The sequence below is a fragment of the Tupaia chinensis genome, unplaced genomic scaffold (genome assembly GCF_000334495.1).
Source record: "Tupaia chinensis unplaced genomic scaffold, TupChi_1.0 Scaffold144767_1, whole genome shotgun sequence".
NCBI classification, from domain to species: domain Eukaryota; kingdom Metazoa; phylum Chordata; class Mammalia; order Scandentia; family Tupaiidae; genus Tupaia; species Tupaia belangeri.
The window spans coordinates 818498-839828 of NW_006204627.1; the positions used below are offsets into that span (position 1 = coordinate 818498).

Sequence of the window (21331 nt, forward strand, 5' to 3'; positions counted from 1 at the left end):
TTCACTGAGCACCTACTACATGCCAGGCACTGTGTAACCATTTAAAAAATTGTTTTAAAATATGATTTCTGGCATACATGCAATCGATGTATGTCTTTGTGAGCTACAAATTTTTTTTTGGGGGGGAGAGATTTTCGCTATAGGGTGCGTGCGCTCGCCAGACAGACAGAGAGAGACATAGAGACAGAAAGCGAGAAATCCCCCCCCAGGGGGGATGGTCACGCCACAATCCCTTCTCCTCCATTCTCCTCTCGGGATCTTGGGCATGCACGCACACGCGCCCGGCATGAGTTTTAAGCCACCGGGTCCGGGACACGAACCGCGGTCGACTACATGGGAGTCCAGCAACATAGCCATTACACTAACTGCTGGTTCCCGCAAAATGTTTTTTAAGGCATGCGCACAGTGTACAATAACCCAGTCTAGGGTAGAGCCATACTCATTTTTAACATCGAACATTATGTTATGTGCATCCGTTTCTTGTTCTACTAGTTTTAAAATGTGTCCAATTGTCCATGTGTGTCCTCGGCTGTGATATGCCATCCCAAGGCCTCTTCCTCTTGTTTACTTGTATTCTCATGGTGACCATTTCATTTATGCTGTTTCCTTTCCTGTTACCAAACCCACCCGGAATGGGGGCGCTCACCCCATTTTAAAGATTAGAAACCAAATTGGTGCATTGCACAGTGAGTGTGTGGCCAAGTTGGGATTTGGAAATAAGTGTGTCTTACTCCAGAGCAATCTTACTTGCGATCTTCCTAAATGTCATTCCCGCTTTACAGATGAGAAAACTAACCCAGTGAAGTTAAATGACATACCCACCTATGCCCAAGAAGGAGAGTTAAGGAAGGAAGTGAACTTGGGAACTCTGGGTGTTGGGAGAGTGTGGCCTGGGTCTCAACTTGGAGATCGAGAGCAGCCTGGGGGCATGGTGGGGTCCCCAGGGCCAGCATGCACAGGATCTAGTAGGTGGCACTCTGGTCATTATGAAGCTAGGTGGCTCTAGGATGTTCAGGGCAAGAATCAGCGGCACATGGGAACCAGCAGTTAGCATAATGGCTATGTCTCTGGACTCCCACATAGTCGACTGCGGTTCGCGTCCCGGACCCAGTAGCTTGAAACTCACACCGGGCGCGTGTGTGTGTGCCCAAGATCCCGAGAGGAGAATGGAGGAGAAGGGATTGCGGTGTGACCATCACCACTTGGGGGTGATTTCTCGCTTTCTTTCTCTGTCTCTCTCTGTCTGTCTGGCAAGCGCACGTGCCCTATAGCAAATAAAACCTCTCCGAAAAAAAAAAAAAAAAAGAAACTGCAGCATGCCCAGGCGATCTTCTCTACAGCATCTGCACACGGCCTTCCTCGGGGCCTGAAGCTTCCTGCGTCCCCAGCTACCCCACAAAGGTGAGGCAAAATGTGACGTGGCAGCTGGTGAGCCAAATGAAGCCAGAGCACATGTTTCTCCACCCCTGAAACATATTAAGGCTTTTTCCAGGCGAACTAGCATAAGTGGTTCAACTTGAAAAGTTTAAACATTCCAGAAGCCACCTTTTCCCTGTGGGAGAACTTTGTGGGTAGTGTCGGGAAGGCTGAGACCAGGGGCTTCAGAAACTCATTAGAGGCCCAGGGCAGATTCCAGTTTGGTCCCCACCCAGTAGCCCTGCCAATGGACTGGAAAATGACCTTTTTTTTGTACAGGGGAAAACAACTTTGCTTTTGCGTTGCTTTAAATTTTCTTCATTTTTTTTTTCTTTTTACTAAAGGAAATTAAGGGAATTCTTTGAGATATATCTTTAAAAGAGGGTGTAGATTAGCAGCTCTAGAGTGGTGGTTTTTACCTTGAGTATACAACAGAATCATCTTCTTAACCTGGACAGAACTCAGGGAGAGAAACACACCTTTATTCTCACTGACTTAAACAATGCCTTCAATCTTAAATGTAGGAAACAGACCATGGTATTATTATCAGTACCTTTGTACCAGTAGCAACACAGGTATTTTCGTATTCTCTTTTTGTCATTGTGCATGTCCTAAAATAGCATTTCTGCTCCTTACTACTAAGGAGTTAGGGTAGTTGTCAGATCCACTAGCAGATCTTACTATTCAGTGTGTCAATATGTTAATAAAGGGGCCATAAAACACTGTATCCCAAAATATTTTGATAGCTGTATTTCAATGCAATCATTTTCCTTCATAATCTTATATATTTTCCTTTATTCATCTAAATGCATTATGCTGAGAAGGGTTTCATAGGCTTCATCTAGCTGCCAAAGCACTCTGTGGTGCACATGCACAAAGGTTAAAACTCCTTAGTTTATTATTTTTAAACTTTATCCATTTATTTGTTTCCAAGAAAAAGAGAGCTATCAACAGGGTCCTCAGGCCTCAACCTACCTGTCAGCCAGCCCAAATCTCGGTGCACACTTGCTCCCAGCATGCTCAGGAAGTTCCTGGGACAAGACATGAACCCGGGTTCCAATGTGGGTCCAGTGTTACCACTGAGCCACTACCTGGCCCCAAGACCCCTTAGTTTGTAAAAGCCACTGACCGTTGTCCATAGGCCACTGAGGACACACCTATTCTTTCACTCCCTCCCTCCTCGTCCCATTCTCTTACTATGCAGTGTCACAGATACAATCTGACTGCTCCCAGGGCCTGCAGGGCAGGCTGTCTCCTCTGGTTACATGCTGACTGAGTTAATCTAGCCCTCAGCCCTCTTGCAGGGCCGTCTGCTCCAGCAGCTTTCAGAACAATTGTGATTGGGGTGTGTGGACTTGGCTTTGTGTCTTAGGAAGATGACTGGAACTACAACAAGGAACCTGGTGGGCGGAGACAGAGGCTGGTGGCTGGAGGACAGCCAGAAATGAGGTGTGACCTGGTTGGGGGTGGGAGTACCATCTGTGAGGGCAGCAAAGCCCTCCCCTGCCTCGAGGAAACCAGTCTGAGAGTGAGCCCCAAACCAACAGAGCCCTTCCCCCAGCTTCCCGGGCAACCAGGAGCTGGGCAGGAACAGAGACCTCTCAGGAGGCTGGAGTGCAGAAAATGCCAGGCTGCCTTTGTTCCTCCTGGGCACTCAGCAGCCCCTCCTGGGATCCAGGTCCAGATTCAGTTCCTGGGAACCTGGCAAGAGCTTGGTTCTTTGCCTGTTACCGGAAGCACAACTCCCAGAGTCACATGAGGAATAGTAGACTGGCCTGGGTATAGCCCTCCTTGCTGTATCCCCACTGCAGGCCTCACGGGACTCGAAGCAATTGAAAGGCTTATAGCCCGAGCGGATGTAGTATGGCTGAGAGGGGTTACGGTGCCACCTGGCTGGGCCTCCACAGTGCGGACCTGAGAGGAGGGTGGAGGGGTCTCCTATGGGTGGCTGAGCACTGGCAGGGCTGGGCTGCCCCTGAGCGGCTCAGGGAAGATGAGCAGCCGGGGGAAGCTGGGCATTCTCACTTCTTTGATGTGTACCTTTCCCTGTGGGGGATCCTGCCCCCCACTTCTGTGGCTGCCCTTTTCATGCCACAGAGAAAGGCTCATGGGTGGTGGCAGGGCTGACTGGGAGGGGCAAGGTAGAGGGCAGGGGGACTCAGCCTGGGGCATCCTCTTGGTCAGGTTCACATCCCAGCTCTACCTGTCACTAGTGGTGTGACCACTTAGCCTTTCTGTGCCTTGGTTTCCTCAACTGTAAGACGGAAAGGAATAATAACGGCACTGTCTGGATGGGCTGTTCGAAGATTATAGTAATTATGTTTAGGAAATAAGCCAGCTCTGGACCAGCAGGTAGTATGGTGGTTAAGGCACAGGATTCCCACATGGCCAACAGAGCCATGGTTCAAGTCCCAGACCTGGCATCTTGGAAATCACACCAGGCACATGTGTGTGTGTGTGTGTGTGCCCAAAAAGAAAATGGAGGTGAAAGGACTGTGGTGTGGCCATCCACTCTGCGGGAGATTTCCCTTTCTCTGTCTCTCTCTGGTGAATGCTTGTGCCCTATGGCAAAAACCTAAAACCAAAAACCAAAAACCACACAGCTCTGGCACGTAGGGACCGTTATAGCAGCACCGACCCTCAGGACCGCAGTCATGTTGACATACTCATGCCGCCATACAGAATCTCCAGGCCTTTTCTTTTCTTTTTTTCGGAGAGGTTTTTGCTATAGGGCGCGTGCGCTCGCCAGACAGACAAAGACAGAGAGACAGAAAGCGAGAAATCACCCCCAGGGGGGATGGCCACGCCGCAATCCCTTCTCTCCGTTCTCCTCTCAGGATCTTGGGGACGCACGCACATGCGCCCGGTGTGAGTTTTAAGCCACCAGGTCCAGGACGTGAACTGCGGTCGACTACGTAGGAGGCCAGCAACATAGCCATTACGCTAACTGCTGGTTCCCTCTCCAGGCCTTTTCTGCAAGCACAGACGCTGTGCTGCACCTGAAGCCTCTGATGTCCAGACCCGGATCTGGGTGCAGAGTGGTCAGGCAGCTCTTCTCAGCCTCTTCCTAGAAACAGAAACGCTGGATCTTCAGCTCCTAGCCAAGGGCCCAAGGGTAGTCAGGCTCCCCATGACCCTACTGGATTGCTTCATGGATGACTTGGAGGCCACCCCTGTACCTATGGTTACTGGCTCCTCCTTGACCTCCTCCAAGGCCAACCCCACTCACTCTCTTCCAAGAAACGCAGCTGTTAAATCTTCTCTTGTCGGTCGCATTGGCAGACGACGTACAAGGCTCTGCAGGGTACTCAGAGCAGTTGTAGTCTGATGACGTAGTCTACGCATTGGGCATACCATACTCAGACATGATCTGCTGTTTACCTGCAACTCGCACCTCACTGGGCTGCCTGCGTTTTTACTTGCTAGGCCTGGCAGCCTTACTGTAAGGCCCTACAACTGAGAGGTCTCATATAACCCTGAATAAAGAGACATTTAGAGTGTAGGGGGACAGGACTGGTCCTTCCTTAGGGAGACCTGGAAGGCTGCCCGTCAGATGTGTGACATTGTTTGTGCTTATGGACCTGAGGTTCTTGTCAGCCTCCCGCCCTGTGGCATGCAGCACTATGTACTAAGTGTGTCTGGGGAAGACAGACCCACGAGAGGCCCAGTGGTTCTCCTCCACTGGGTACATTTGGGATTGGGGTAGGCAGGCTGTGCTGATCCAAAGACCCTGGAAATGTACTGGGGCTCACACCCCTGCTTCTGACCCAGCGGGGGTGGCAGGCACCCACTTGATTAGAGACAACTTGGGAACATGAAGAAGTTCCCTCTGGGATTAGTTAAGGGTTTAAGTTCTCCAGAGGAAACACCACTCAGCCTGAAAGAATGCGTTTGGAGCTCTGTGAGAGGGGACTGGCTCTCTGTGGCCTGGCTGCGGGACAAGATCCCTGGAGGAGGGAACACGGTTTTTCTCTGGAACAAGCCCCTGTCCATCCCTGAACATCTGTGGGTGTGGAGGTCCCCCAGGGGACTGTGGGAGAGAGGAGACCAGCCTCAGGTCTGGGACTGTATGTACTGGGGGAACAGGAGAAAGGGGGAGCAGAAACAATCCTGGAACTGTCTCCAAAATGATCCTGGCACTAAAGGGTCAGGCAGGGCCTTCTCTGTCCATACCTTGACGTGTTGAGCCCAGCTGGGGGTGTGTTTCCTCTTTCCTGGGCTGTGCAGCTCGGGGAGAAAGAATCAGGACAGCCCTGGCCACCAGGCTTTGTGCAGAGGCTGGTGCTGCAGGGTGAGAATAGCTGGCACTGGCTCTTGGCTCCTGCCTGGAGTTTTCCACAGGGCAGTGTCTGCTGTGTGGTCAGGCCAGAGCCTTGGTGAGGGGGGTCCCCACCACTCTGAGCCAGCGGGAAGTTTCCAGTGCAGCGTCCAGGAAAGGCTGGAGGCGCCCTGCTGTGTTCGAGACATTGTGCACTTCACTGGCTCCTGCAATTGGTCCAATTTTAAGGTCAAAAAAGAACTCCCAGAAATGGGGAAAATCTGACTTAGAAGTCCTGTAGAGTACTTGGGAGGCTGCTGCTGCCGTTCTCCTTGGACACCTGTCCTAACCCACTGTCGCCTTGCAGCAGGGCCAGACTTGAGACCTCCCCGATCTGGCAGTGGGCAGAGCTGCAGCTCTCTCCTCTCAAGAGCTCCAGAGCACCCTCCTGCCTTGCACTGCACCTTTGCCTCCTGGCCCAGCCAGCCCCAGCCCAGCCCAGGGGCTCCCAGGCTCTGCTCTTTCTCCACAGAGACTCGTGGGTTGGGGTCAAGCAGAATGTGACCCTGCTGCTTACCCCATGGCAAGCAACTCCACCATCCTGCCTTGGTTTGCTCATCTGTAGAACGGGGCTTCTCTTCCTCGCTTTGGAAGAAAGACAGGGCACCGTAAGGATGAGACGAGGCGATGGAAGCTCAGGGACGTTGAATCAGGTTTACTTCATCTAGCCCTTTGCACACCCTCTTGTCCTCTTTGGTCCTTGGCCGGCCCTGGACTGTCCCGAGGTTCTCCTCTCCCCCTGGCAGAGGGCTCTAGATGAAGCAGGAGGCTGTCTGTGTGAGGATGTTCTGGGCCTCATCAGAGGAAACATGTTCACCAACGGAATAAGACACACTGGCCCAAATGGAAGCTCAGAAGCCTGCTCCAGCCTTTCCTTCCTCAAGCTCCTCATTGCTGAGACCTGCAGGCAGGTGTGTACACGGCGGGCGGCCACTGAGCACCATGCCACGTTCTTGCTTTCCATCTGCCCACAACCGCGTGAGGCCTCCCGTGTACAGACAAGAAAACTGGGCATAGAGAACTTCAGTCATTTGCTTGAGATCACCAGCTCATAAAGGAACCTGTCCTTGAACCCAGGCGTGGGCTCCAAAGCCTGGGTCTCATGTCAGGCATGCTCATGGCCCAGAAGTGTCACATGTGCATGACAGAGCCTGCAGAGGGGAGCGTGGAGGCCAGTGGAGAAGTGGGAGCATGTCTGGACTCTGCTGCCATTGGCACTGCAAGTCCTGCACCCTGGAGGCCCCAGTCCTAGGAGAGTGGGGACCTTGGTCACTCTACACCCAGAACCTGCTCTTCTGTGTGGGATCATCTCTGCTTAGGAGGGTGCTGAGGCCCAGCTGCCTCCTAGCCCAGGGGGCCAGGAATAGCCTGGCGTCCAGGAGAGGACATTTGTCTATCGCACAGATTGTACCATCTGTTCATCCTAGGAACACTCAGGACCTGGCACTACCCCTCACACCCCACCCCTGAGCCAAGAATGGCCATCCCCAGGTAACAGGCCACCCAGACTCCAGTAGCCAGAACACTCAGGGCGGGAGCACAGACCCCAGGACTTCCTGGCTGGCTGTGGGCTCATCTGGGAACCTTGTTCTGGTCCCATGGTTCAGCAACTTTCAGAATGTCCCAATGTCTTCCTGCAGGCCTCCTCCCGTCACTTCTTAGGGCTGATCCAGTGACTGTCCTCACAGGGTGGCTGCGAGGGTCAGAGCAGCCTGAGCATGTGCAGGTGGACAGCAGGTGCCCTCTCAACATCCACTCCTGCCCTCCTCCTCCAGTGGCAGTGAGCAATGCCTGGAGGGCAAGCGAGTGTTTGTTGTGGAGGTCCCCCGGGTCTCCATTCCTTGGGTAGTTGGTCCTCACTTTTTTTTAGTGTATTTTTTATTTATTCCTGTGAGTGAGAGAGACAAACACAGTTCTCCCAACAGAGTCCCGACACAATGATCCACCCGGCCTTGGGCAGCCCAGGCTCATGGCACACACGTGCCCAGATTACTCAGGGAGGTCTGCAGATGTGAACCTTCCCATGTGGCTCGGCCCCGTAGAGTATCGTGTTTCAGTGCCATGTCATCGTCTGGCCCTGACCCTCACTCCATGTCATAAAGATGTTCTTTCCAGAGCCACAGGCTTGCAAGGAGGGTGTGGAAGATCCCATCCTTGGAGGGTTTATCTGCCTGGCCTCCTCCCTTGCATCTCACAAGACAAAGATGCCTGGGGTTCCTGAGGAAGGAAGCCCAGTGTCCAGCCAGAGTGAGGGACAAAGAGGTGCAGCCGAAGGTCCCCAAGACATGGCGTTCCCACTGTCCACCACACGGACACGTCACAAGGCCTCGCAGGGATTCGTTTATGGTCCCTCCACCCCCAGCTTTTGGCTTCTGCTTTCTTGAGCCTCTCTCCCCTAATAAGCTCTGAACTAGAAAGCAAAAGACGTGGAAGGGCCCCTTTGCCATTTCCCACTGTTTCGTGGCGGTGTGGAGCACTGGGGCAGTTTCCCAGCCCAGTCTCTGCCAACTATGTGCTGTGATCCCAGTCAGCCCCCCCTTCCTGCCGGCTCTGGGCTTTCTAAATATAGATCCTTCTCTGGGCAGTGAAGAGAGATCCTCTAAGTGCCTGTGGTCCCGAAGGCCAGCCCTGGGCTGTGTGTCAGGCCTCTCCCAGGGTGGGAGGGAGAAGTGGAGACAGACTGGGAGGAGCCCTGCATGTGGCTGGCTTTTGTCATCCATCCATAGTGACACTTAGGCCTAGACGTCTGGAGCTGTGGTCTTGACCCTGAGTTCCCAGCTCTGTCCTTGCAAAGGTGTAGGGACCAGGGCCCTGACCCAGGCAGGCTTAGGCTCAGCTCGGTTGTAACTGAAGGAGGGAGACCGATCTCCCCTGGAGGGAATGGAGAGAGCCTGCTCACCTCAGAGCAGCTGGGTGACTGGCAGATCCTTCATCATGTCAATGAAGTGCAGATGATAGGAACCATGTTGAAAGGGTTAGAGAGAATCTGGGCGGCATGGTGGGCACTGGTGGCCCTGCCATTCAGGGCTCTGTCAGGGTGTCTAGGGTCGCTGTCACAGCCTATGGGGGCATGCTCCGCCTGGCATCTCACCCTTCATGCCGGGGTGTTCACCAGCTGGGGCCCTACATTCTGCCCTAGGCATGCATCTTCCATTTAGCCTGAGCGCAGAATGAAGTCCCTCTTCAGTTGTAGGGCCTGAGGTAGAAGTCTGCGGCCCTGGGAGGCACTTGCTGTTTCGTCAGACAGGACCCTGAGACCCTCTGGCCTTTAGCTGGGGACAGCAGGGCCTCACCACCCTCCAGTCTGTCGCTTCAGATCTCACTTCTTCAGCATCCTGGGCCCAGCTCGGGTTCTTTTAAAGCAATAGCCTTAATATAGACACAACCCTGGGCACAGGCTAGAGAAACTGGAATGACTGAAAAGAAAAAAAAATCTGAATTTTTCAGCTCTGGGCATGGCTGTGCTTAGAGCCCCAATTGCAGTCTTCCCCATCCACCTTCTCTTTTTTCTCTTTTTTGGAGAGGTTTTTGCTATAGGGCACATACGCTCACCAGAAAGACAGAGGCAGAGAGACAGAAAGCGAGAAATCGCCCTCCCTCGAGGATGGCCATGCCGCAATCCCTTCTCCATTCTCCTCCCAGGATCCTGGGCAGGCACGCACACGTGCCTGGCGTGAGTTTAAGCCACCAGGTCTGGGACTCAAACTGCAGTCGGCTACATGGGAGTCCAGCAACATAGCCATTATGCTAACTGCTGGTCCCTTCTCTATCCACCTTCAGTTCTGCTAGAGTTGGAGGGTTGATCTCTTCCTTGGTCTTTGCCACCAGGAAAGGACCCCACTGCCCAGGGTCCACAGGACAGCTTAGTGTGAGCAACCTGGCTGTAGGGAAGGCCTGGTCTTCAGCGACAGGAGGTTACGCTGCCAAGACTTTCCACCTGAAGACGGACAGGCACTGCCCACCACTGACCCCCTCTGGACATAGATAAATCAGGATGACGTGCCCAGTCCCCAGGTGTTGACAGGACCAAGAGGAAGAGCTTTTGGTGGAAACATGAGGCCCCTGTTGCTTAGACCTGCCCTCCTGCTGACATGGCAGGGCTGTGTGTGGGGAGTCAGGCCTGGGAAGGTGGAGGAGCAGGTGCATAGCTGGCTGTTGCTATGGCCACCATTTCTAGAGCACCGTCTGGACCTTACAGCCTTGAGAAACAGCTCTTGCTATGAACCTTACTGAGATTGAATCAGAGGCCACAGCCACACAGCTCTTAAATGGCAAAACCAGGGTTCAGTGTATGTGTAAGGGAGTCCCAAAGTTTCTAGCATGATCACAGTTCATTAAAAAGTACTTTTAGGGTCTGCTGGGAGTGACGGTAGAACATCTGCCCTCGTCAAGCTGGTGGGTTCTGTTATAACAAAGCACGAGCTCTCTGGAGGGGTTGTCATTCAGAGCTAACCCTCCAGAGCTCTTGGAAGTATCACAAACAAGCCAGCAGGTGGCATGGAGGTGAAGGCGCTAGATCCCACATAGCCAGCTTCATGGTTCGAGTTCTGGACCCAGTGGCTTGAGAATCATGCCAGGGGTGTGCATGCCCAAAATTCTGAGGGGAGAATGGAGGAGAAGGGATTGCAGTGTGGCCATCCCTCTTGGGGGTGATTTCGCATTTTCCTTTTCTCTCTGTGTCTCTATGTGGAGAGCACACATACCGTTTAACAAAAACTAAAAAGAAAAAAAAATGTCAGTGAAGGAAGCAGCTTTAGTATATTTAGATTTTTCGAAGGTCTCTGGCAAGATTTTTTCCCTATACTTAGAAAAAATCGTTAGCCAGTGGCTACATAGAAAATGCTCTGTCACTCATAGGGGTACACAGCCTAAGGGTGACCATGCACTTTTCTCAAGGAGAGCTAAAGACAGCAGGGTCTCGTGGGGACTGGTGCTGAAAGGGTCTTAGCTCATATTTTTTTTTTGGAGAGATTTTCGCTATAGGGCGCGTGCGCTTGCCAAACAGACAGAGAGACATAGAGACAGAAAGCGAGAAATCACCCCCCAGGGGGGATGGTCATGCCGCAATCCCTTCTCCTCCATTCTCCTCTCGGGATCTTGGGCACGCACACACACGCGCCCAGCATGAGTTTTAACCACCAGGTCCAGGATGCAAACCGCGTTCGACTACATGGGAGTCCAGCAACATAGCCATTACGCTAACTGCTGGTTCTCTTAGCTCATCTTTTTTCATTAAAGATCTGCAAGAGGAAGTGTGTAGTGAAAATTCCAAATCCACAAGGACTTCTGGGAAACGAGAAGCCAAGTTCATGGAATATGTGTGTTTTTCATTTTGGTTTCCAGAACCATTGCTAATGCTCAGCATTTTACCAGCCAGTTTGCCACAGAAACATGTAAATGGTGTATGCATTCATCACGTGTCTGCTGTGTCCCCCCCGCGGGCTGGGCCTGGAGCTGGGCAGGGAGACGCCCAGCGTTATCCTCTTCACAGGGTGAAGTTACACATTCCAGCACTCGCTCATTTCATTTACTGCCGTGTTCTAGAAATCGCGTACAGGAAGAACACTTCATTCTCTTCAATGTCTGCGAGAAGGGATTTCTCCTGGAAACGACCGTGTCACAACTTAAGGAGCTCCCCTCTTAGTGGACAGTTTTGCTATTTCTGGATTATGAGTCATTTAGCAATGTTGCCTTAAGAATTCTGGTACTCAGGTATTGGCACATGTGAACAAGCATTTCGGAGAAGAGTCACTGGGAAGAGAAATCACCAGGTCAGAAGATATAGGCATTTAACTTTTGGATGGATGCCAATGAATTGCCTGGAAAAAACATCTAGTCCAGTTTTTACTGCCCCGAAGCATCTGGCAATGCCTGTTTCCTCCAGTCGATTTTGAATATTAGTTTCCTATTACTGTTGTAACCAATTACCATGAATTCAGTGGACTGAAACAACACGGATTCATCTCCTCGCAGGTCTGTAGGTCTGAAGTCCAGCACGAGTCTCTCTGGGCTGAAACCACATTTCTGGAGGCTCTGGGGAGAGTTTGTACCTTAGCCCATGGCTCCTGACCAGCCTCCAAGCCTTTTGTCTGTAGCATCACTCTAACACTCTTCTTCTATGTCCTTTTTCCTTTTAAAAAAATTTTTTTTAATTGCCAGAGAGTTCATGAAATTGCCAGAGAGAGAGAGAGGGATAGAGAGAAAATATTCCCAATAGGCATGGGAGTATTTTCAGGCTTATTGTCAGCAAGATTTTCCAGCTGCTAGGGCCAGAATTCCAACTGTGATTGGCCATGTGGAATCTGGCTCTCTTTAACCACTGGGCCATGAAGCCAGCCCTCCCCCTTCCATTTTTAAAGGTCCTTATGATTACAATGAAGATCTGGATAACCAAGGATAACCTCCCTATCTTCAGATCAGCTGGTTAGCGACCTTAATTCCATCTGCAGCCTTAATTTCCTCCTCCACGTAACATAAACCATCCACAGGTTCCAGGGAGGAAGATGGATATTTAGGGGGTTGGGGAGCCTTATTCTCCTACCTGGGAAATGAACAACCTTTTCCATTTTTTTCAGTTTAAGTGAAAAAATGGTACTCTATTTTTTTTAAGCATTGCCTTTTATTTAACTTTATATATTCATCTATTTTAATTTGACCAGAGAGAGAAAGAGAGAGAGACAGAGAGAAGAAAAGCGAGAAAGCATACTGTCAGGTACGGGACTCAAACCATGATCAGTCATGTGAGAATCCAGTGCCCTTAACCACCACACCACCTGCTGGCCCCTATACTCAGCTTTTTAAAGTTACATTTTCATGATGATTAATGTGGTTGAATATTTATTTCTATGTGAAGAGGCAAAAAATTTAAATGTTTCATCTGCTCATATCCCTTTTTCTTTTTCTGTTGGGTTACCTTTTTCCCTCCTTTTTTTCCAATTGAATTATGAATTCCTTAAGAGCAGGGACCTTCTCATATTCACCTTTGTGTCCCCAGTGCGTCAAAACACAGCTGATCTTAGAGAAGGGATTCAGTGTCTGACGGGCCTGCCCTGCTCCTGAATGTCGTCCCTTCCACGTGCTGGCTGTTCGGCTCTGGAGGAAATGTCAGGAAACTTCCAGAACTGCCAGCACTGAGTGTGTTGCATAGGGAGGCCCGATGGCTGAGACGAGGAGCTTCTGTGCTGTACTCATGGCCTTGTGGACATCTCTTGCCCTTCTGGCTCTGGGGCCAACAAACAGAATATCCAGTCCCCAGCTTGGCCTCCTCACCTGGGTAGCCAGGCCACAGCTCTCAGAGCCTCAGTTTTCTCACATGTAAAAACAGTGATGGCAGTAGCCAGCCCTTGGGGTGGTGGGTAAGGGGCTGTATCACACATGGTGGACTGCATGGTTCAAGTCCCTGACCCAGTGGCTTGAAAAACACACCAGGCCCATGTATGTGCACACCTTACAGGAGGAGAAAGGAAAAGGAATTGTGGTGTGACCACCCTCCTGGGGGGGTGCTTCGCATTTTTCCTGTTTCCCCCATCTGTGTCTCTCTGGCAAGCACATGTGCCCTATAGCAAATTATAAAAACAGACAAAAACAATGATGGTGTCCTCCTTGACATTATAGTGTTGCTGAGAAAGTCAGGGGGACAGAAGTGCCTACCCTTGCATTGGAAAGGGAGAGCCTCGGTCGCTGAGCTCAGGGCCTTGAGCGTTGATCAAAGCAGTGAGCAGAGCACTAGAGGGGCTGGTGGCAGCTGCAGGACTGCAAGAGGTGGGACTCCAGGAGCCATGCAGTCATTTCAGATCTGGGTTGGCCCTCTAGCCTCTTGTTAAGAAAGTCGATTCCCACATGGCTGATCTGGTGGCTTCGAAAACATACTAGGTACATGTATGTGTGTGTCCAAAATCCCAACGGGATGGAGAAGTGGGAAGAAGGGATTGCAATATGACCATGCCCCACTGGGCACTGGAGGGTACTTTCTCTCCTCAGGTAATTTAGAAAAAAAAAAAGGCAATTTTAGGTCCCTTTTTAGGGTGTGAGGCACTCATTTTTTGAGGAATGACAGTGAAGGATTAAGCAGAGGGGCCAGCAGTTGGTGGGGGGGTTAAGATGCTGGACTGCCACATGGCTGACAGGTTCGAGTCCTGGACCTGGTGGCTTGCTTTCTCACTTCCTCTCTCTGTCTCTCTCTGGTGAGCATGCATATCCTGCAGCAAACTGGAAAATAATAATAAATAAAATGAAATGCATATTTTTTTTTAAAAAGAGGTAAGCCGATTTTCAGTTATCCTAGGAACCAGGCTTTTCTCTTCTGCAGCCCAGAGCAAGCACAGAGCCTGGGGTGTGGTGGTGACTCGTGTGTGGAGAAGCATGCATGTCTGCACACGGGTCTCCCATCATCCTTGGGAGGGGGGCGGTGAGAGCCTGGGGTGTGGTGGGTCTCCCATCATCCTTGGGAGGGGGGCGGTTGTGGGATGTCAGTGCTGGTGGCACTATGGTCTCCCTGGCTGGGCGGCACACCCAGTGTGAGGTGTGTCAGGCTGGGGATACAGGGTGCCTGCAGCAGCCCTGTCCTCCTGAGCCCTGAGTATTGTCCAGGGGACACCCAGACCTGACTGGGGCACCTGCTACCTTCCAATGGCAGACTTCCATTTCCTAGGCCACCTGGCCAGGCCCCTCTGTAATCCCCAGCCTACACACATGTTCTGGCCCCAGATCCCTGGGAGCCTGTTTCCTATCCATCCTGCTAGTCACAGAGCAGAGACGGGGAGCACCTGGCCGAGGCCCAAGCCTGCCCACCCCGGCATTTCCAGGCAGGCTCCACACCTGCTTTCAGGATAGAGTAGGCTCTGAGTCAGAGAGGGGAGAAAGGTTCTTCCTTCCCTCAAGACCCTTCTAGAAGTTTTCCAGACATCAGGAAAGTTTTATCTGTCAGGGGCTGCTGCTTCTGTTGCCCCTGAACCCCTTCAGCTGAAGGTCTGGTGGTACAAACAGTCCCTCTACCTGACAGAAGCTGTGTTGTCTTGGGGGAAGCCCTGGGCCTCTCTGAGCCTCCATTTCCTGAGTGGCAACATAGAAAAGGAACCCCTAGCTGCTGCTTTCTGGGGGGCTGTCACGGAGGGTTAGGGTTGGGGCACAGCATGGGAGTCACGAAGGGGTCTGCCCAGTGCTGCTACCATCATCTGCTCTCCTTTCCTGCCCTCCCCTTCTGCTTCGAAGTTGCCAGTTCCTCTGCCTGAGCCTGACAGCAGGTCCTGAAGCCAATGCAGCCCCCCTCCTGAGCCGTCCTGCTCAGTGTCCAGTGGCCATGCAGGGCCTCATGGCCTCTCCACTGCCTCCCTCTGCAGCCTGGGCCTCCGAGAGGACAGATTCCCTCCCTGCCTCTTCTCACTTTCCAGCTGGCAGCCTCAGGGAGAAGGCACCTGGGCTGGGGAGAGCTGGGCTCCTGTTGTTCTTGTCACATTTCAAAGCCAGCAGCTGCCTTGCCTCTGACCTGGACCCTAGCCCAGGACCTTAGGTGGGCTCCCTGTGGGGCAGCCTGGGATACAGCCTCCAGAGACCTGCTTGTCTTCACAGTCGGCAGGGCCGTGGACAGCCCTTCCCATACAGTCGAGCCGGCCTGGAATTCATTAATGCTCTTTATTAAATCCAGCTGCTCCACGTGGAAGACCAGCCTGAGTCTCACTGCTCCCCACCCTGCTTGTGGGTGCAGGAGAACTGTACAGACAGCAGTTTTGTGAAGTGGAGGTGCCATCCTCCAGGCTCTGGGGGAGCGTGTGAGGGCAGGAGCAGTGTGCTCTGTGGGTGAGGGCCAAGCCTGCAGGGGGTGTGGGTGCCGTGGAGCCCTGCCCCAGTGGGCTCAGCAGTGACATCTCTGGAGACCCTCCCCGACCATCCCGAACTGTAGGGGCCAACTGGGGGATAAAACAGGGACAAGCTCTGCCCTTCCAGGCACTGTGGGGCCTCTGCTCTGCCCTTCACTGACTCCCCCTCATCCCCCCCAGGAGTGCATCATTGATGAGGACTGCGGGGCCAGCAGCTACTGCCAGTTTGCCAGCTTCCAGTACACCTGCCAGCCGTGCCGAGACCAGCAGGCGGTGAGTGGGCTGGGCCCAGGGGCTCTCAGCTGGCCTTCCTGGAAGGGCTCCTCGGTCATGGGGAGCAGTCAGGAGGACTCCCAGAGTGAGCACAAAGTCCCAGTCTGAAATCCAGGAAGCCATCTGCAGACCTGCCCCATCCGGTTACATCGACGTCCCATGACCGAGGAGGAGGGAAGGGAAAGGAGGAGGCCTTGCCCCGTCCCTTCCCCTGGGGACCACCCATCCCATGCCAATAGCGATGCCCCAGCTAGGGAAAGGGCAGCTTCTCTCCTTCTTCTGGGCTAGTAGCTGTTTCCCCTCCGGCCCCCCAGATCTGTCTCCCAATATGAGACAGTAGGGGAGGGTTCAGGAAGAGGCCACAGTGGTTCCCAGTGGGGTGTCACTGAGAAGCAGGAAGCCAAGGCCAAGTCTCTGCATCTGCAGGCAGTTCATGTCATTCCTTATTAAGATAGTAGCACAGCACGATAATCAGTTTGGAACATAAAGGGGTTCTTCCTACCCTCCTGCCAAGGCCGAGTCTCTGCATCTGCAGGCAGTTCGGATGAAGCCACACAAGTTCACAGACTTTCTCATGTCGTTCCTTATTAAGATAGTAGCACAGCACGATAATCAGTTTGGAACATAAAGGGGTTCTTCCTACCCTCCTGGCCCCTCCTTGGCAAGGCACCTGCTGCCCTACCTCCCAGCCCCCTGCTGACTGAGCAGTGCGGGGTCCCCAGGCTGCTCCTCACCCCCATTCCCCACACGGCTGCAGGACCCCAGCACGCAGGTGCATTCCCATCGTGGGCCTTCCGCTTGCATGTTAGTTTAATCCACCTGTCAGGATCCCACCGATGCCTGCATCTTCAGCCCTGAGCCACCTCTTTCTGACCTGGGGAAAGGCACAAGGCTACGGGGCCCACCAAGACACCCTCCCATCCTTTGCAAAGTCTCAAGACTCTGGTCCCTGATTCCGCCCAGGTGCCTTGTCACCAGCCACACGCCCAGCTCCACACCCTCAACTTCCACTAAAACCTCAGTGACCTAGAGCCTTGTCTCCTCTCTGCGTGGGGGAATGCGGGCCAGCCCTGCTAGGGCCCCTCCATGCCAGGTCTCCAGATCCATAAGTGGTGGCTCTTGTTTCTCACGTCTGCAGCTCTGCACCCGGGACAGCGAATGTTGTGGGGACCAGCTCTGCGTCTGGGGTCGCTGCACCAAAATGGTCACCAGGGGTGGCAACGGGACCATCTGCGACAACCAGAGGGACTGCCAGCCCGGCCTGTGCTGTGCCTTCCAGAGAGGTGGGTGGGTGCAGGGGAAGCCCTGTCTTATGCAGGGACCCCCCACCAGACAGCCTGCTGGGGCCCATTCAGGTCAACCATACCTTTTTTGGGTTCCTGCCCCCTGGACAGGCTCCCAGATACTCCATGTGTCCCCTGCCCCACAACCTCTGCCTCAGCTAGGAAAATCATCTCCTTTAAAAATATTATTTATGTCTTTTCCCTGTTGATGCCCAGAAAAGGGCTGTGTGAGCCCAGGCAGGGCAGGAGGAACCCCCAGATTGGCAGGCTCTGCACAGCTCCCCTCCCCCACCCCGCTCATGAAGGTGGCACCTGCCTGGGTTTTTCCGGTGACTCGCTCCTCTCCTCCCACCTTCCGGCCTCCCTCTCCCCCAGGGGGGCTGCTCAGGCTCCCCTGAACCTTCTCAGCAGCCTCCACAGCTCTGCCTGCCAGCCCCACCAGACCCTGTCCCTGCTGCCTCAGTGGCTTTCCCAGGGCACCTTTCTGGGGTGTTGCTTCTGTGGGACCGGTTGTAGTTCCCATCGTCTCTACCGCAGTCGGACTCCTCTGTCCGATCCTCAGCCCCCCTTTTCTCTCCAGCACTCAAGAATTCCACTGGCCCCGACTTTTCCCACAGAACCACCCCAGGCCTCTGTTAGTGCTATGGCTCGGGCTTGAATGCCTGTTACACTCAAAATTTTTCCAGACATTTTGGCCCATAACCCCCAGCCCACCTCTTTCAGGAAGCCCTCCTTAACTTCCCCAGCCTTCCAGATCATTCCCTCCTGAGCTTTCCACTCCATCAATCCTGCCTTACGCGTTGAGGTGGGGGTGGGAGGGGAGGTGCCCCCATTTCTCTGCTCCATTGCTGAGTGGCTTCCTGCTTGGTGCTGGGGTGACTCCTGTTCCAGGCCTGCTGTTCCCTGTGTGCACACCCCTGCCCGTGGAGGGTGAGCTCTGCCACGACCCTGCCAGCCGGCTTCTGGACCTCATCACCTGGGAGCTGGAGCCCGAGGGAGCGCTGGACCGATGCCCATGTTCCAGTGGCCTCCTCTGCCAGCCCCACAGGTGAGCCCACCTGGGCCTGGCCTGTCAAGAGGCCGAGGGGGGTTGAGGCGCCACTCAGAGGGGTCTCAAGGAGGGGAGTAGTTTTGCCTGGGGGAGATGTAGCGTCAGTGTAGATAGCTTGAATTCGAGCAGTCCTTGGGTCGGAGGGTCCACAGTCAGGTCCACAGGTGTGGGCTCGGGCAGTGGTCTGGCCAGGAGGTATCAATTTGGGCTCATCTAGCTAGTGGGTGAAGCTTCATGAGGGAGTGGCCGAGGGAAAGGGCATGGAAATAGAAAACAAGGGCTGAGAGAGCCCAGGGCCATCAGTGAAGGACAGCAGAGAAGGCAGTACAGAGAGGGAGGAGAGTGGGGTGGGCTTCCAGGTGGAGATGCTGCCCCTGGTCTCAGAGGCTGCTGAGAGCCTGCGAAGCATCAGGACTCTCACATGGCCAATCTCAGTGTGCACTCTCCTGTCCCTTCGGCAGCAGCTCACCTGTCTCTCCAGAACCCAGGGGGGCTGGGCAGACAGACTCCCCACCTCATCTCACAGAGGCCCAGAGCTCCCTGTGTGGAGGCCCCAGAGGGCAGGGGCTGAGAGGGACTCTGTGTTGCTGCAGACTTGACCCCAGAGTCCCCAGGGCCTGTCATGCTTAGCCCAGGAGTTAGTCATAGGAAGACAGATCTGAGGCTGCAGGTGGGAGCTGACCCCCAATATGTTTCTGTTGTTCCCCAATGGCCTCCTTTGCATTGCCTTTTAAGGTAAGGTATTGCCAGGACAGGCACTGGTGGAGGTGGTATGAAGGTGAGACCAGAAGTCCCACAGAGACTCCCAAAGCAACCGTTGCTCAGGCTGGGCCTCCCGCCCAGGTTCCCCCAGCCCAGCCCCGTAGAGCCAGGCCCTGTCCCCAGGAAGACCGAGCCCTCACTGAGCCATAGCCGGGTCTCTCCCCAGTCACAGCCTGGTGTACGTGTGCAAGCCGGCCTTTATTGGGAGCCACAACCAAGATGGGGAGAGCCTGTTGCCTGCAGAAGCCCCCGGAGAGTCCGAAGGTGACAGCTTCATGGAGGAGGTGCGCCAGGAGCTAGAGAACCTGGAGCGGAGCCTGACGGAAGAGATGGGGTTTGGGGAGCCGGCCCCCTCCGAGCTGCTGGGAGGAGAGGAGATTTAGACATGCCCTGCCCTGCAGGTAGCCATGCAATAGAGATAGCTAATTTATTTCCCGGGTGTGTCCTCCAGGTGTGGGCTGGCCAGGCTTTCCCCATGTCCTCTTCTGAGTAAATGCTCCCTCTGGCTTGACACAAGTGTGTGCTTGTCCGGCCACCCAGACTGCCGTCCCCAGCACAGCTGTGATGCTGGAGGAAGGTGAGCAGGGCAGGGACAGGGCGGGACTGGCAGCTCCCCTTGGCTCACATCCTGGGCCCCGTTTGCCTCTATGGATCAGCAGACTGTGCGTTTGGGTCTACAAGGCTTTGAGAATTGATTGAGGGAAGAGAGTGGAAATGGGTGTGGAATCTCCCCCGACGGTTTCTGGGGTCTGTGGTTGCTTTGCAAATATCAATCCTGTGAAAATGCAGCAGATTCATTCTCATGCAGTCCTTTCCCTGGACCTAGGCAAGCTGTGCCTCCAGCTGTGGCAGCTGAAATGCTCTGCTCCTGCTCCTGCTGCATTCTTGCACTCTCCCACTCAGCCGTTTTACTCAGCTCCTACCTCTGTGTCAGGGACAGTTTCCTATCCAGGATTGACTCAGCATGACCTGGGGAGGGAGGTGGTGGTCTCCTCGTCCGTCAGGGACCTCAGAGGCTCAGAGACTGTGGGCTACTTGCCCAAGTCACAGAGCTGTGGAAGGCCACTGCAGGTTTCACACAGGTGAAAGCCCAGCGTTCCATTCTCATGCAGTCCTTTCCCTGGACCTAGGCAAGCTGTGCCTCCAGCTGTGGCAGCTGAAATGCTCTGCTCCTGCTCCTGCTGCATTCTTGCACTCTCCCACTCAGCCGTTTTACTCAGCTCCTACCTCTGTGTCAGGGACAGTTTCCTATCCAGGATTGACTCACTCAGCATGACCTGGGGAGGGAGGTGGTGGTCTCCTCGTCCGTCAGGGACCTCAGAGGCTCAGAGACTGTGGGCTACTTGCCCAAGTCACAGAGCTGTGGAAGGCCACTGCAGGTTTCACACAGGTGAAAGCCCAGCGTTCTCCCCACTCCCCGCACCAGCCTCTGGGCCACCAAGAGTACCCCTCACAAAAAGGAGGATGTTTTCTTTTGAGACACACCTGGAATTAAGGTCAAACTAGTGCCCACCTCCCACTAAGAGGAATCACCTGCTGCCAGGGCATCGTCCTTACCAGAGCGAGGCAGCCCCACTGCAGTGGGGACAATGGTGGTGCTGACAGTCTCCCGCAGGGCATTAGTAACTTCAAAGGTGTGTACTGGAGCATAGTGTATACGTTAACTCACAGAAACAGTAATTAGGCCTTTGTAGGGTCAGGATTAGAAATGAAATTTGCAAACTCACTTAGCAGCAACTGAAGACCATTATCAACCACATGGAGAAAACCAAACTAAGCAAGGCTCTATGAAATACGGCTGGAATATTCAAGCTGAGAAGGCTCTGTATGCCGTTCCACAAATGATATTTTCAGGTGCCATGGACTGTTCCCATTGTGTATCCATCCAGAGTTATTAAATTTTAAAGTTGCACATGATTGTATACGCATGCTTTCTTTGGGTCTTAAATTATGTATAAACACATATGTTGCAGTTGGAAATCAAGCATAAGTCACTTAAACTATTCTTCTTGGACTGCTTTCTTCCTTTTGACTTTGAAAATAAAACCCTGTCAGCCAGGGGGGAGAAAAAAAAAGTAGAAATGACCTGTATTTTTTTTTTCAAATTTATTCCATAGAAGTGAATATTCCAGACAACTATTTTTAACATCAAAATATTTTTGAAATGTTAACCATTTTGGTCATAACATCAATGCAGGCCAACAGGTGGCATAGTGGTTAAGGTGCTGGATTCCTACCTGGCTGAATGCAGTTTGAGTCCTGGACCTGGCAGCTCGCTCGCTCTCTCTCTCTATATATATATCCAGCAAGAGCTCATGCCCTATAGTGCATTTAAAAATAAAATTTTCTCAAACAGAATGTAAGTGCAGGCCAGCAGGTGGTGTGGTTAGGTGCTTGATTCCCACGTGAGCAA

The 21331-nt window shown here is 53.2% G+C and overlaps 1 protein-coding gene across 1 annotated transcript in view; it reads left to right on the forward strand.

Moving 5' to 3' along the window:
* The window catches only part of DKK3 (dickkopf Wnt signaling pathway inhibitor 3), a 44872-nt gene extending 24037 nt beyond the window's left edge, over positions 1-20835 (forward strand). The window contains exons 5-9 of the mRNA XM_006167458.2: positions 15730-15822; positions 16961-17105; positions 17997-18153; positions 19085-20000; positions 20309-20835. Of these exons, the coding sequence (XP_006167520.1) occupies positions 15730-15822; positions 16961-17105; positions 17997-18153; positions 19085-19301 (612 nt within the window). The 3' untranslated portion in view covers positions 19302-20000; positions 20309-20835. The remainder of the gene's footprint in view (positions 1-15729; positions 15823-16960; positions 17106-17996; positions 18154-19084; positions 20001-20308) is intronic.
* The last annotated feature ends 496 nt before the right edge of the window (positions 20836-21331 follow it).